This window comes from Anomaloglossus baeobatrachus, chromosome 1 (genome assembly GCF_048569485.1).
Source record: "Anomaloglossus baeobatrachus isolate aAnoBae1 chromosome 1, aAnoBae1.hap1, whole genome shotgun sequence".
Taxonomy (NCBI): domain Eukaryota; kingdom Metazoa; phylum Chordata; class Amphibia; order Anura; family Aromobatidae; genus Anomaloglossus; species Anomaloglossus baeobatrachus.
Window position 1 is genome coordinate 646,905,547 of NC_134353.1, and position 13,804 is coordinate 646,919,350.

The 13,804-nt window shown below is 48.2% G+C and overlaps 1 protein-coding gene across 2 annotated transcripts in view; it reads left to right on the plus strand.

The window, feature by feature from the left end:
• Positions 1-13,804, plus strand: part of LOC142246654 (ubiquitin carboxyl-terminal hydrolase CYLD-like) — a 94,442-nt gene that overhangs the window by 39,944 nt on the left and 40,694 nt on the right. For both annotated transcript variants that reach the window (XM_075319722.1, XM_075319727.1), the window contains exons 6-8: positions 1,864-2,032; positions 2,122-2,263; positions 10,398-10,520. In XM_075319722.1, coding sequence (XP_075175837.1) covers positions 1,864-2,032; positions 2,122-2,263; positions 10,398-10,520 — 434 coding nt within the window. The remainder of the gene's footprint in view (positions 1-1,863; positions 2,033-2,121; positions 2,264-10,397; positions 10,521-13,804) is intronic.

Genomic DNA, 13,804 nt, shown 5'->3' on the forward strand with positions numbered 1-13,804 from the left:
GGAGCCGGCGTCTGGCAGCTGCGGAAAGCTGTAACCACTGTAAACATCGGGTAACCAAGGGAAGACCTTTCCCTGGTTACCCGATATTTACCTTCGTTACCAGCCTCCGCCGCTCTTGCTGCTAGTGCCGGCTCCTGCTCTGTGCACATGTAGCTGCAGTACGCATCGGGTAATTAACCCTATGTGTACTGTAGCTAGGAGAGCAAGGAGCCAGCGCTAAGCAGTGTGCGCGGCTCCTTGCTCTCTGCACTGTGACATGTAGCTGCAGTACACATCGGGTTAATTAACCCGGTGTACTGTAGCTAGGAGATCAAGGAGCCAGCGCTAAACAGTGTGCGCGGCTCCCTGCTCTCTGCACATGTAGCGACCTTATGATCGCTGCTGCGTCGCTGTGTTTGACAGCTAAGCAGCGATCAGAACAGCGACTTACAAGGTCGCTGTTACGTCACAGAAAATGGTGACGTAACAGCGATGTCACTGTCGCTATGTGTGAACCCAGCTTTAGATTTGTGGTGTAAGGAACATCACCTCTGGTCATGAATTTGATGAGCGAGGGTTCCAACACCCCAGTCCTGCCCCAACTTTTCCTACTTTATCAGAGTTGGGTGAAAATGGCGTGAGAACACTGTCACCTAATTTTAGCATAGCTTTTCATTGTATCCAAACTTCGTGTCTTTTCAAAGCTTTTTACTTCACAATTCTAAAACTTTAATGAATCGGGCCCACAGTTTACTTGCGTTCCCATTCTAAAGTTTCCTATAGATTCTATTTAGGTAGATCCAGTCTATTATGACAAGGTTGCCAACAAAGACTTTCTTCAGACTGCGTTCAAGCTTTTTTTTTTTTTTTTGGAGGGACAAAGGAGCACATTCGATCCTTTATTTTTCGCTTTATAAGACGCACCTGATTAGAAGACGCACCCCCAATTTTGGTGAAGAAAAAGAGATTTATTTATTTATTTTTTAAATGTTAAATGGGGTCCGTCTTATAATGCCAGTGTCGGTCTAACAAATCATATAGGGTATATGTCCCTCATAGCCCCCCCCATCCTAAAATTAGCCCCCTTAATCTAGATATGGCCCCCTTATATTGAATATAGCCCCTTGTGCTGGCACACGTCCCCCAGTGATGCGACATGTCCCCCATTGATGGCACACGTCCCCTACAGCTGGCACACGTCTCCTATAGATGGCACATGTCTCCTACAGCTGGCACAGGTCTCCTATGGATGGCACATGTCCCCCTGTGCTGCCCATGGCACACGTCCCCCTGTGTTTGATATGGCCCCCATGCTGCTGCCCATAGTAAAATAAAAACTCTTTACTTATCTTCTCCAGCGCTGCCCTCCCTCGTGTCTCTCTCTGTGCTGCTGAGCTCCTGCACTTCCTGGTTCTCTGTGCCGGTCATGTGATCGGCACAGCAGAGAGACATCATCTCTGCGTGCCTGATCACAGCGGCAGCAGGGAGACCGGGGAGACACGCTGGAGGAGGTAAGTAAAGCTTTTTTATTTTACTATGGGCAGCAGCTTGGGGGCCACATGTAACACGGGAGGTGGGGGGCATGTGCCATCAAAAGGGGTGATGGACATCGGCAGTGCATATTCTGAGCGGGAGCAGGAGATCTCCTGCAGCCTTCACCAGCCTGCCTCAGCCTCCAGCACCGCTCCAGAGCTGCCCCCACCTCCCCTGGGCCCTGCAGTATATAATCTGTATATTCGGATTATAATACGCACCCTCTACTTTCCCCCAAAATTTGGGGGAACAAAAGTGCGTGTTATAAAGCGAAAAATACGGTAAATAAGACTGAAAGTATATGCACCAATGTTTCTAGGAACATCATGATTTCCCTAATTTTCCCTTTAGGATGAGGAACGTTCATCTGCGTACACAGATGGAACATACAGAGGGATTCGCTATTTTCAGTGTGGAGTCAATAAGGCTTTGTTTGTAAAACTACGGAACTGCCGTCCAGATTCCCGCTTCTACTCTATACATGGACCAAGCAATCCTATCCAAAGGTGTAACTCTATTGGTAAGTGTTCTGCTGGGTTACAGTCTTATGCCAAAGAAGGGGGATCTGGCTGATACTTTCATTTCTTATATAGTCTATATTTGTCTTAGCATTTCGTGACTACTCCAGTAAATGTGTTGAAGAAAACACTCCACCGGCCATGGACAGAGAAGCGGTAGAACGTCTGACAGGGTGGAAAAAAGGAATACAAGGGCACTGCAATTCCTGCTATTTAGACGCAACACTTTTTTGGTAAGGAATGGTGTTCCCTTAAATCTGGTAATTATTACAGACCTTATCTTCTCATATTGTGCATGATATTCAGCCGCTGACTGTAATTGTATAATGATGTGCATTGTGATAACCATAATTTATGTTCTGGATGTTTGATATATCCAATACTTTACAACTACTATGGTAGGAATAGTTTTAGATTGAAATCTAAGGGGAAAAAAAACCCCAAAATGTTCTGTCCACAACTTTTTTTCTTTGAGTCCGCCCCAGAACAGTGTCCATGAGCACAGTTATTTGGTGTGCAGGAGTCTGTCAGCACAGAATCACTGTTCAAACCAAGCACAAGATCTTTGTGCCCCTTTGCCATGGCCAGACAGCTCAGTGTACCTTCCCATTAAGTTTTGGTTTTTTTTTTTTTTTTTTTTTCCATCTATGTCTGCGCGTTTCAGGCTCCTGTAATGCTAGAACAGTCAATTAAAGAAAAGAGGGCTTAAGAAAGATGGAAAACCAGTAGGTGGGAAGGTGAGTGACTTGCTCAGTCACTCCTAGGGTGCACTGAACGACTGTGCTTGGTTTGAACAAAAATGTATTTTAGATCACTGCTAAGGCCTTCATCAATAATTCACATTTGTACAAACTATAATTTGCTTTTCTTTTTCGCTCCTAATTGGGAGACCCAGACAGTGGGTGTATAGCTACTGCCTCTGGAGGCCGCACAAAGAACTACACTTAAAAGTGTAAGGCCCCTCCCCTTCTGGCTATACACCCTCCCGTAGGAGTACGGATTCCTCAGTTTTAGCTTTGTGCGCAAGGAGGTCAGACACGCACGCATTGCTCCATTGTTTTTAGTCAGCAGCAGCTGCTGACTATGTCGGATGGAAGAAAAGAGGGTCTATACTGACTCCCAGCATGCTCCCTTCTCACCCCACTTATGTCGGAGGTGTTTGTAAGGTTGAGGTACCCATTGCGGGTACGGCGGCAGGAGCCCACATGCTGATTCCTTCCCCATCCCTTTTTACAGGGCTCTGGGTGAAGTGGGATTTATCGGTCTCCAGGCACTGAGACCGTGCTCCATCTACAGCCCCTGGAGAAGATGCTGGATGGAGCGGAGTACATCAGGGACATGGCCCTGCTTCCTTAAGGTACTCTGTGTCCCCGTGCATTTGGCGCTCACACCGCAGCATGCTGGGTGTTGTAGTGCGCCGGGGGACATCAGCGCTGCGGCGCCTGTGCCATGGCCTCATTCAGCTTAGCTGAAGCAGGCACACTTATGGGAATCGGCCGCGCCGGCCGCTGGGACTGCGGCACGGCTGGCACTTGTAGTGCGCCGGGGACTTCAGCGCGGCCTGCGCTTTTACGGCGGCCGCGCTGATAACTACAGTCCCCGGCTTTTGCGGCCTGCTTCCGTTCGTTCCCGCCCCCAGACCTGCCAGTCAGGAGAGGGGCGGGACGCTGCCCACGTCTAGGACTCGGTCGCGCCGGCCGCTGGAACAGCGGCGCGGCTGGCACTTGTAGTGCGCCGGGGACTTCAGCGCGGCCCGCGCTTTTACGGCGGCCGCGCTGATAACTCGAGTCCCCGGCTTTTGCGGCCTGCTTTCGTTCGTTCCCGCCCCCAGACCTGCCAGTCAGGAGAGGGGCGGGACGCTGGCCAGTGCATCAGCGCTGAGGGCTGGAGTCGTTTTTACATACTCCAGCCCTCACAGTCAGCACAGAGGGGACACTGTTCCCGCACTTTTGTTTGGGAACTCCCACGGACCGCCCCTCTCCACATTAGCCGGCAGCCATTCTTGCTGACACGCTGAGCTGCAGAGGGGAGCCGGGGAGACCCAGACAAGGCATTCTAGCAGCCTCTTACCCGCTGTTCAGCGGGCGGTAAGCAGCCCTCAGGGCTCACCCCCTCTTGTGCTCGTAGTATTCTTAGTATTTTGTTGCTACAAATACTTGGTATTACATAGCGCTGGTCGCCCTTTGGCTATAGACTCTCTCACATGCAGAGAGCCAGCAGCATGTCGCCCGTAAAACGCAAGGGTGCCAAGGCACAGACATTATATGCTTCCTGCACCGCATGTGGGACTTTTCTACCGGCAGGCTCCACGGACCCCCATTGTGTGCAGTGCTCGGCCCCTGCGGCGCTTGCACAGTCGGGACCTCTGCTGGACGTGTCCCAGGGTGTACCACCTGTGAATGCTGTCCAGGTGACAGGAACTGAGTTTGCAGCTTTTGCTGACAGAATGTCTCTCACTATGTCACAAATTCTTGACACATTGCGAGCTAGGCCTGTACTTCAGACCACGGACACTGTGCATGTATTGCCCCCTGGTCCCCCTCAGCTCCTAGCTCCGGGACGGGCATCTACACCTCAGGGTGAAGACTCTGACTCGGACGATGGCCCCGGGCAGCCTAAGCGGGCTCGTTATGACGGGCCTTCACATTCATCTCAATGGTCTGGATCCCAGCGGGATGAATCTATGGGTGATGAGGCGGACGTAACTGATCAGGATTCTGATCCTGGGACCGCTCTCAATCTAGATACACCAGATGGTGACGCCATAGTTAATGATCTTATATTTAACATCAATAAGATGTTGAATATTTCCCCACCAGCTCCTCCTGTAGAGGAGTCAGCTTCGCAGCACGAGAGAATCCATTTCAGATACCCTAAGCGTACATTAAGCACTTTTCTGGACCACGCTGACTTCAGAGACGCAATCCAGAAACCCCACGCTTATCCTGAAAGGCGTTTTCCTAAACGACTTAAAGATACACGCTACCCTTTTCCCTCTGAAGTGGTCAAGGGTTGGACCCAGTGTCCAAAAGTGGATCCTCCAATTTCCAGGCTTGCAGCTAGATCCTTGGTTGCTGTTGAAGATGGAGCGGCACTTAAAGATGCCACTGACAGGCAGATGGAGCTCTGGCTGAAATCCATCTATGAAGCGATTGGAGCGTCATTAGCGCCTTCTTTTGCGGCCGTATGGGCACTCCAAGCTATCACGGCCGGGCTTGCGCGAGTCGACTCAGTCACACGTGCATTTGCCCCGCAGGTAGCACCATTGACCTCGCAAATGGCGGCATTCGCGTCGTACGCGATTAATGCTGTTCTGGACGCTACAAGCCGCACGGCAGTGGCGTCAGCCAACTCAGTTGTTTTGCGTAGGGCTCTGTGGTTGAGACATTGGAAAGCAGATTCTCATTCCAAGAAGTGCTTAACCAATTTGCCTTTTTCTCGTGACCGATTGTTTGGAGAGCGTTTGGATGAAATCATCAAACACTCCAAGGGTAAGGACTCTTCCTTGCCACAACACAGACAAAACAAGCCCCAACAGAGGAGGGGTCAGTCTGGTTATCGGTCCTTTCGAGGACAGGGCAGGTCCCAATTCGCCTCGTCAAAAAAGACTCAAAAGGACCAGAGACGTTCAAATTCTTGGAGGTCTCAGTCACGCCCAAAAAGACCAGCCGGAGGAACCGTTGCCAAAACGACGTCCTCCTGACTTGCGGTCTCCGATGCCCACACCCGCGGTCGGTGGGAGGCTGTCCCACTTTGGCGACATTTGGCTAGCAAGCGTCAAGGACCGTTGGGTGAGAGATATTCTATCTCACGGGTACAGGATAGAGTTCAATTCTCGTCCGCCAACTCGTTTCTTCCGAACTTCTCCACCACCAGACCGAGCCGATGCTCTGTTGCAGGCGGTGGCCGCTCTAAAGGCGGAAGGAGTGGTGACCTCCGTCCCTCTTCAGGAACAGGGTCACGGTTTTTACTCCAATCTGTTTGTGGTCCCAAAAAAGGACGGATCGTATCGTCCCGTCCTGGATCTGAAGTTGCTCAACAGACACGTAAAAGTCAGGAGGTTCCGGATGGAATCCCTACGCTCCGTCATAGCCTCAATGTCTCAGGGAGATTTTCTAGCATCAATAGACATCAAAGATGCGTATCTCCACGTGCCGATTGCACCAGAGCATCAGCGTTTCCTACGTTTCGTCATACACGACGAGCACCTACAGTTCGTAGCGTTACCCTTCGGTCTGGCAACAGCCCCCCGGGTCTTCACCAAAGTCATGGCAGCAGTAGTAGCTGTTCTGCACTCGCAGGGTCACTCGGTCATCCCGTATCTAGACGACCTGCTTATAAAGGCATCCTCTCAAGAAGCATGCCAACACAGTCTGAAGGTGGCGCTAGACACCCTCCAGACTTTCGGGTGGATTATCAACTTTCCAAAGTCTCATCTAACCCCGACCCAATCTCTGACTTATCTTGGCATGGAGTTTCATACTCTATCAGCGATAGTGAGGCTTCCACTGGACAAGCAGTGCTCGCTACGGACTGGAGTGCAATCTCTCCTTCAGAGCCAGTCGCACTCACTGAGGCGCCTCATGCATTTCCTAGGAAAGATGGTAGCAGCAATGGAGGCAGTCCCGTTCGCGCAGTTTCATCTGCGCCCTCTCCAATGGGACATTCTGCGCCAATGGGATGGGAAATCGACGTCCCTCGACAGGACTGTCTCCCTCTCTCAGACTGCCAAGGACTCTCTACGTTGGTGGCTTCTCCCCAACTCATTGTCACAGGGAAAGTCGTTCCTTCCCCCGTCCTGGGCAGTGGTCACGACAGATGCGAGCCTATCAGGGTGGGGAGCGGTGTTTCTCCACCACAGGGCTCAGGGGACGTGGACTCAGGAAGAGTCCACCTTGCAGATCAATGTTCTGGAAATCAGAGCAATCTATCTTGCCCTGCGAGCCTTCCAACAATGGCTGGAAGGCAAGCAGATTCGGATTCAGTCGGACAATTCCACGGCGGTGGCGTACATCAACCACCAAGGGGGAACACGCAGTCGCCAAGCTTTTCAAGAAGTCCAGCGGATTTTGACGTGGGTGGAAAGCAGAGCGTCCACCATATCTGCAGTTCACATCCCAGGCGTGGAAAACTGGGAAGCGGACTTTCTCAGTCGCCAGGGCATGGACGCAGGAGAATGGTCCCTTCACCCGGACGTGTTTCAACAGATCTGTTACCGCTGGGGGTCGCCGGACGTCGATCTGATGGCGTCACGGCACAACAACAAGGTCCCAGTTTTCATGGCACGGTCTCACGATCACCGAGCGCTGGCGGCAGACGCCTTGGTTCAGGATTGGTCGCAATTCCGACTCCCCTATGTGTTCCCACCTCTAGCATTGTTACCCAGAGTTCTCCGGAAAATCAAGTCCGACTGCCAGCGAGCCATACTCGTCGCTCCAAATTGGCCAAGGAGGTCGTGGTACCCGGATCTGTGGCATCTCACGGTAGGCCAACCGTGGGCACTACCAGACCGTCCAGATCTGCTGTCTCAAGGGCCGTTTTTCCATCTGAATTCTGCGGCCCTGAACCTGACTGTGTGGCCATTGAGTCCTGGATCCTAGCGGCCTCAGGTTTATCTCAGGGAGTTGTTGCCACAATGAGACAGGCTAGAAAACCATCCTCAGCTAAGATCTATCACAGGACGTGGAAGATATTCTTAGCGTGGTGCTTGGCTCAAGGGTTTTCTCCCTGGCCATTTGCATTGCCAATTTTTCTTTCCTTCCTGCAGTCTGGGTTGGAAAAAGGTTTGTCCCTTAGCTCGCTTAAGGGTCAAGTCTCCGCGTTATCCGTATTCTTTCAGAAGCGCTTGGCACAGCTTTCTAAAGTACGCACGTTTCTCCAAGGAGTTTGTCATATCGTTCCTCCTTACAGACGACCATTGGAACCCTGGGATCTGAACAAGGTTCTCCTTGCTCTTCAAAAGCCGCCTTTCGAGCCCTTGAAAGAGGTTCCCCTTTCTCGGCTTTCACAAAAGGTAGTTTTTCTTGTAGCGGTCACATCTCTTCGAAGAGTGTCCGAGCTGGCGGCGTTATCTTGCAAATCTCCCTTCCTGGTGTTTCACCAAGACAAGGTAGTACTGCGTCCAATTCCAGAGTTTTCTCCCAAGGTGGTTTCTTCCTTTCATCTCAATCAGGATATCACTTTGCCATCTTTGTGTCCGCATCCAGTTCACCAATTTGAAAAGGGTTTACATCTGTTGGACCTGGTGAGAGCACTCAGGATTTACATTTCTCGCACGGCGCCTCTACGCCGTTCGGATGCGCTCTTTGTCCTAGTCGCTGGTCAGCATAAGGGATCGCAAGCTTCCAAATCCACCCTGGCGCGGTGGATCAAGGAACCAATTCTTCACGCATACCGTTCTGCTGGGCTTCAGATTCCATCTGGACTGAAGGCCCATTCTACCAGAGCCGTTGGTGCGTCCTGGGCGTTGAGGCATCAGGCTACGGCTCAGCAAGTGTGCCAGGCGGCTACCTGGTCGAGTCTGCACACATTTACCAAACACTATCAAGTGCATACCTACGCTTCGGCAGACGCCAGCCTAGGTAGACGGGTCCTTCAGGCGGCGGTGGCCCACCTGTAGGAAGAGGCTGTATGACAGCCCGTTCATGTGGTATCTTTTTACCCACCCAGGGACTGCTTTTGGACGTCCCACTGTCTGGGTCTCCCAATTAGGAGCGAAAAAGAAGAAGGGAATTTTGTTTACTTACCGTAAATTCCTTTTCTTCTAGCTCCAATTGGGAGACCCAGCACCCGCCCTATCTGTTTTTAGGGTTTCGTTTTTTCGGGTGCACATGTTGTTCACGTTGTTTCTTAAGTTCTCCGATCTAGTTATCGGATTGAATTTGGTTTTGAAACTGTTATTGGCTTTCCTCCTTCTTGCTTTGGTACTAAAACTGAGGAATCCGTACTCCTACGGAGGGGTGTATAGCCAGAAGGGGAGGGGCCTTACACTTTTAAGTGTAGTTCTTTGTGCGGCCTCCAGAGGCAGTAGCTATACACCCACTGTCTGGGTCTCCCAATTGGAGCTAGAAGAAAAGGAATTTACGGTAAGTAAACAAAATTCCCTTCTTATATTGGTGACTTTGCTTTTAACAGTATTACATTTTTATATACTACCCATTATATATTCTTAAATGGACTGTTCGGGGTTTTTTCTCCTAATTTAATAAATGTGCTACCCTACTAGCAGTTGATCTATCATTTTATAGAAACGTTCATGCACAAATGTTAAATAAACTTATCCATAGATTGCCTAGGAAATTAACAGTAATGAAAGCGGTCCTATGATTTAGGCTCAGGCTACACGTTGACGTATATAATGTGTGTGTATATATATATATATATATATATATATATATAATATAATATGTAGTGACGTACAGCAGTAGTAGAAAAAAACGGCCATAGCTAATCCATGTGGTAATGTGCTGCTAGATCATTCCTCATACCTTTATGTGCTGGGTACACGTTCTTGAATGAATGCAGACCATGTGTAAAATCCAAAAGGAAGTAGAGACAGGCAGCACTCATCGATATCCAAATGCGGTATTTTATTTTTTTCATATGTGGAGGGGGAGGGGGAGGAGAGGCTTACAACGGCGAGCCGTTTCGCACTCCTTGTGCTTCAACGGATCCTGTAACCCGTTGAAGCACAAGGAGTGCGAAATGGCTCGCCGTTGTCCAGCGTTGTAAGCCTCTCCTCACCCTCCACTTGTACCCCTTCCTCATATGAAAAAATAAAATGCTGCATTTGGATTTCGATGAGTGCCGTCTGTCTTTTCCTCCTTTTAGATTTTATAGTGACGTGTATATATACAGCAATACAAAGTAATGATGTATATAGCAAAAATGAGGCGGAGTTTCAATGGAGCTCCATGATGATGGGCATCGCCGGCTCTCATAGCAACCTATCGGTGCCCCGCCATCACATCAGTGCAATGTTAATGCCACTGTTAGTGGTATTTAGCAGTTTAACAGTTGCGGGTGGAGCTCCGCTGCATCTGTTATAAGCAGGTCCTGGCTGTCATACCCACATCTGCTAGGTATCGGACCGGCTCATCCAGTGAGCCCGCTCTGAAATTGTGCCATACGTGTACTGCGGATATCGGTAAGTGGTTAAGCTGCCATTATGGCCTATTTACATGTTCTAGTATTGTGCTGCCTTATTTCCTCTACAAGTACAAATATCTCTTTTAAACATTTGCTATAGTTGTGCATAACCTAATAATTTATTATGCCGTTTTGAATGTAGAGTTTAGCGATAACACACTCAAGAGCCCTCTAATGATAACTGTCCAGTTATGTGAGTCATATTCTATTGTGTTTTAGCATGTTTGCATGTTCTTCTGTTCTGGACACCATACTCCTTCGTCCCCCAGACGAGAATGACAATGATTCGTACACTGTCACACGAGACTTGCTGCGCACCGAGATTGTCAACCCTTTACGCAAGTGAGTACAATTCTTTTTTTTTCCCAACATTTTTAACCTGCTTATAACAAAATTCAATACTTTATGAATTACAATTGTTTTAGAGTTTTAGGTTTTCAGACCCTTTTTCAAGTTTTCAAGACCTTTAAGAGTTTTGAGTGTTTTTTTTTAAACGTTATTTAATGTTGTGTTTTTTGTTTTTTTTTTATTGTTTTTAAGTCTTTTTGAAAAAGTTAGCAGAAATTCCGCTAGAAAACAGTCCATACTCCAAGTATGTTGCGTTAAGAATGCCATGTTTATAGATTTTAAACTGCCTGCAGCATGCTTTTAAGAGAATAAAGGTGGTAAAAAGGTCAATTGGGAATAAAAAAACTGCCTGCGATATACAATGTGTGAATCCAGCTTAAGGCTATGTGCGCACGTTGCGTAGTGTCCATGCTGAAAAATCTGCAGCGATTTGCCAGTGCATGTGCGCTTCAAATCGCTGCAGAAACACTGCGTTAATGGATGCAGTGTGTCTGCAGAATAGATGCCGATTTCATGCGCTCTGGATGCTGCCCCCACCATAGACAGTGGGAGCTTCATCCAAAGCGCACAAACTAAGTGACATGTTGCTTTTTTGAGAGCATCGATTTGGATCAAAATTTCAGCATGCAAATCGCTGCGCTCTCAAACGCAACGTGCGGATGGATTATGCACTATCTTCATAGATTGTGCTTGGGACGCAGGACACGTGTTTACGTTGCAGTGCAATATGCAGCGTAAACGCATGGAATTACGCAACGTGCCTTTGGGTTTGTGCACACTATGGAGCCAATTCATGAAGACAGTTGTGAGGAGTGGGCAGGGGGGAATGCTAGACTCCTGAATTTATATGCCTGTAGGAACGTCTGAGGGGCATGTGCGTCTGCATGTGCCTTGTCACAAATCTTAGTTCCTGCTGGAGTGAGATTTGTAGCACAGCAAATGCTGCTGCTTGTTGTGAACCTGACGATCACACGTCGCCCCATTCAAACCCTGCCTGCTTTGTTGGAAGTGGGTGAAAATGGCGTGAGAATGCAGAAAGTCATAATTTTAGTGCCGCCATAGGTTGTGCCAAACCTCTGCTGCTTTTCAAAGCATTTTATTTCAGAATTCTGACGTAAAAGCTGAATCGGGGCCCAATGACTTTTTTAATCAGGTGAACCTGCGAAGTGAAGCTCTCTTCAGTAAATTGCAAGAGTTGTTCCCTGAAGTATCTTTTGCATAGTTTTTTTAAGACGTTTCATGAGCCCTTTGACGTTGTTTTTGCTTTAGCGTTTTATGATGCTTTTGAGTCCTCTTTTCATTGACTTTTTTTTGTTGTGTTTTTAACTCCATTGAATAATAAAACCACTAGCCGTTTACGGAGCAAAGAAGCTGGCAAAATGCCTGGGCGCTTTTTAATCATTCCCTTTTAACCTTTAAAATGCCTTTAACCTGGAAAATGCCTGAAGAATGGTCAGTTCACTTTTTTTTTAACCACTTGCCATCTTTGGAAACGTCAAGCGGTTAGAGACACTCTAAATACTGAACATGTGTACAAAAAGTCGTTTTTACATAGAAAAGCATATGTCCATTATTCTGAGAGTATGAGAGCTTTTTCAAGCAATTTCATGGCGGAATCCACTTAAAAAATGTGTTCACATACACTGCACTCAGTTTTTAAATTGCAATGGATTTCACGTAGTTTTTTTTTTCCTTGTATTTTTCACATTTGTTTCTCAATAGAACATGGCTACTACAGTGGAAAGTACACTTGACTAATGTTGAGATCTGTTGCTGTTAGTAAGTGAAGGTCCTCCTAGTCTAAAACCAGTCCTAACACAAGTGTACTTTAGTCTGTACAGCCATTCTAAGCATTTGAGGCAGTTGGATATCTGACAGCATCATGAGGAAGGGACAAAGACCCTGATTCCAGTGATGTATCACTTAGTTTACTGGGTGCAGCAGTTTGAGATACAATCTGTTTTCTCAGTGGCAAATCTAGCAGAGTTTACTTGTTGAGCTTTGTATAACCTCACACACACACCACAGCTTTTTGTGTACATTGTATAGTGTCAGAGAGCTGCTAATCAGTGCTGGTGGTGTGGTTGGACTACAAGGCACTACTGCAGTGGTCAGTCAATGCCGGGCCGTGGTTGCAGCTGGCACTCACTATGTACAGAGATGTGCCTGAAACTGCGCCAGCCACTCCTGTATGACTGAAAGCCTGAGGCTGCCGGCAGGAATAAAATAAATTTCCTCCCGACACTGGAGCTTTCAGTGCGGCGGCTACACTGCTTCAGAATACTAGTAACCTGCAGATTAACCCCATATCTGCAGGTTTATAGCATTACTAGCACTGTTGTATCATAATTGCACCAAGATGCCCAGAAAGTATCCCAGCATTAGTCTCTGCCCCTACTTTTGATATCAATTGTTTACATTGTGACAAAAGTCTGTTTTCCATCAGAAAGGAAAATGTTGTTTGCCTGATACTAAAAAACTTTCCTGCATTATAAATCAAATCATAGATGCATGAGGCTAGATGAAAACAAAGCCTTAAAGTCTTAGAGCACATGGTTTGGCTCTATTGATTAGTGTGCAAACCCTTAACATATGATATATATTTACCGTATATAGTATAATTAGTTATTATGATATTAATAGCTGTAGTACCCGGGCGTTGCCCGGGATAGCAACGGTCTCTCTGTCTCTCTCCCAGTTTCTACTGTGTCGCTGTCTGTCTGTCTCTTTCCTTGTCTGTCTGTGTTTGGCTCTGTCTGTCTGTTTCTATCTCTCTGTCTGTCTTTGTATCAGTCTATCTGTCTCTATCTCTGTGTCTGTCTCTCTATCTCTGTGTCTGTCTCTCTATCTCTGTGTCTGTCTCTCTATCTCTGTGTCTGTCTCTCTATCTCTGTGTCTCTTTTCAGGCCTGTCTGTCTCTTTCCAGGCCTGTGTGTCTCTTTCCAGGCCTGTGTGTCTCTTTCCCAGGCCTGTGTGTCTCTTCCAGGCCTGTGTGTCTCTTCCCAGGCCTGTGTGTCTCTTCCCAGGCCTGTGTGTCTCTTTCCAGGCCTGTGTGTCTCTTTCCAGGCCTGTGTGTCTCTTTCCAGGCCTGTGTGTCTCTTTCCAGGCCTGTGTGTCTCTTTCCAGGCCTGTGTGTCTCTTTCCAGGCCTGTGTGTCTCTTTCCAGGCCTGTGTGTCTCTTTCCAGGCCTGTGTGTCTCTTTCCAGGCCTGTGCTGTCTCTTTCCAGGCCTGTGCTGTCTCTTTCCAGGCCTGTGCTGTCTCTTTCCAGGCCTGTGTG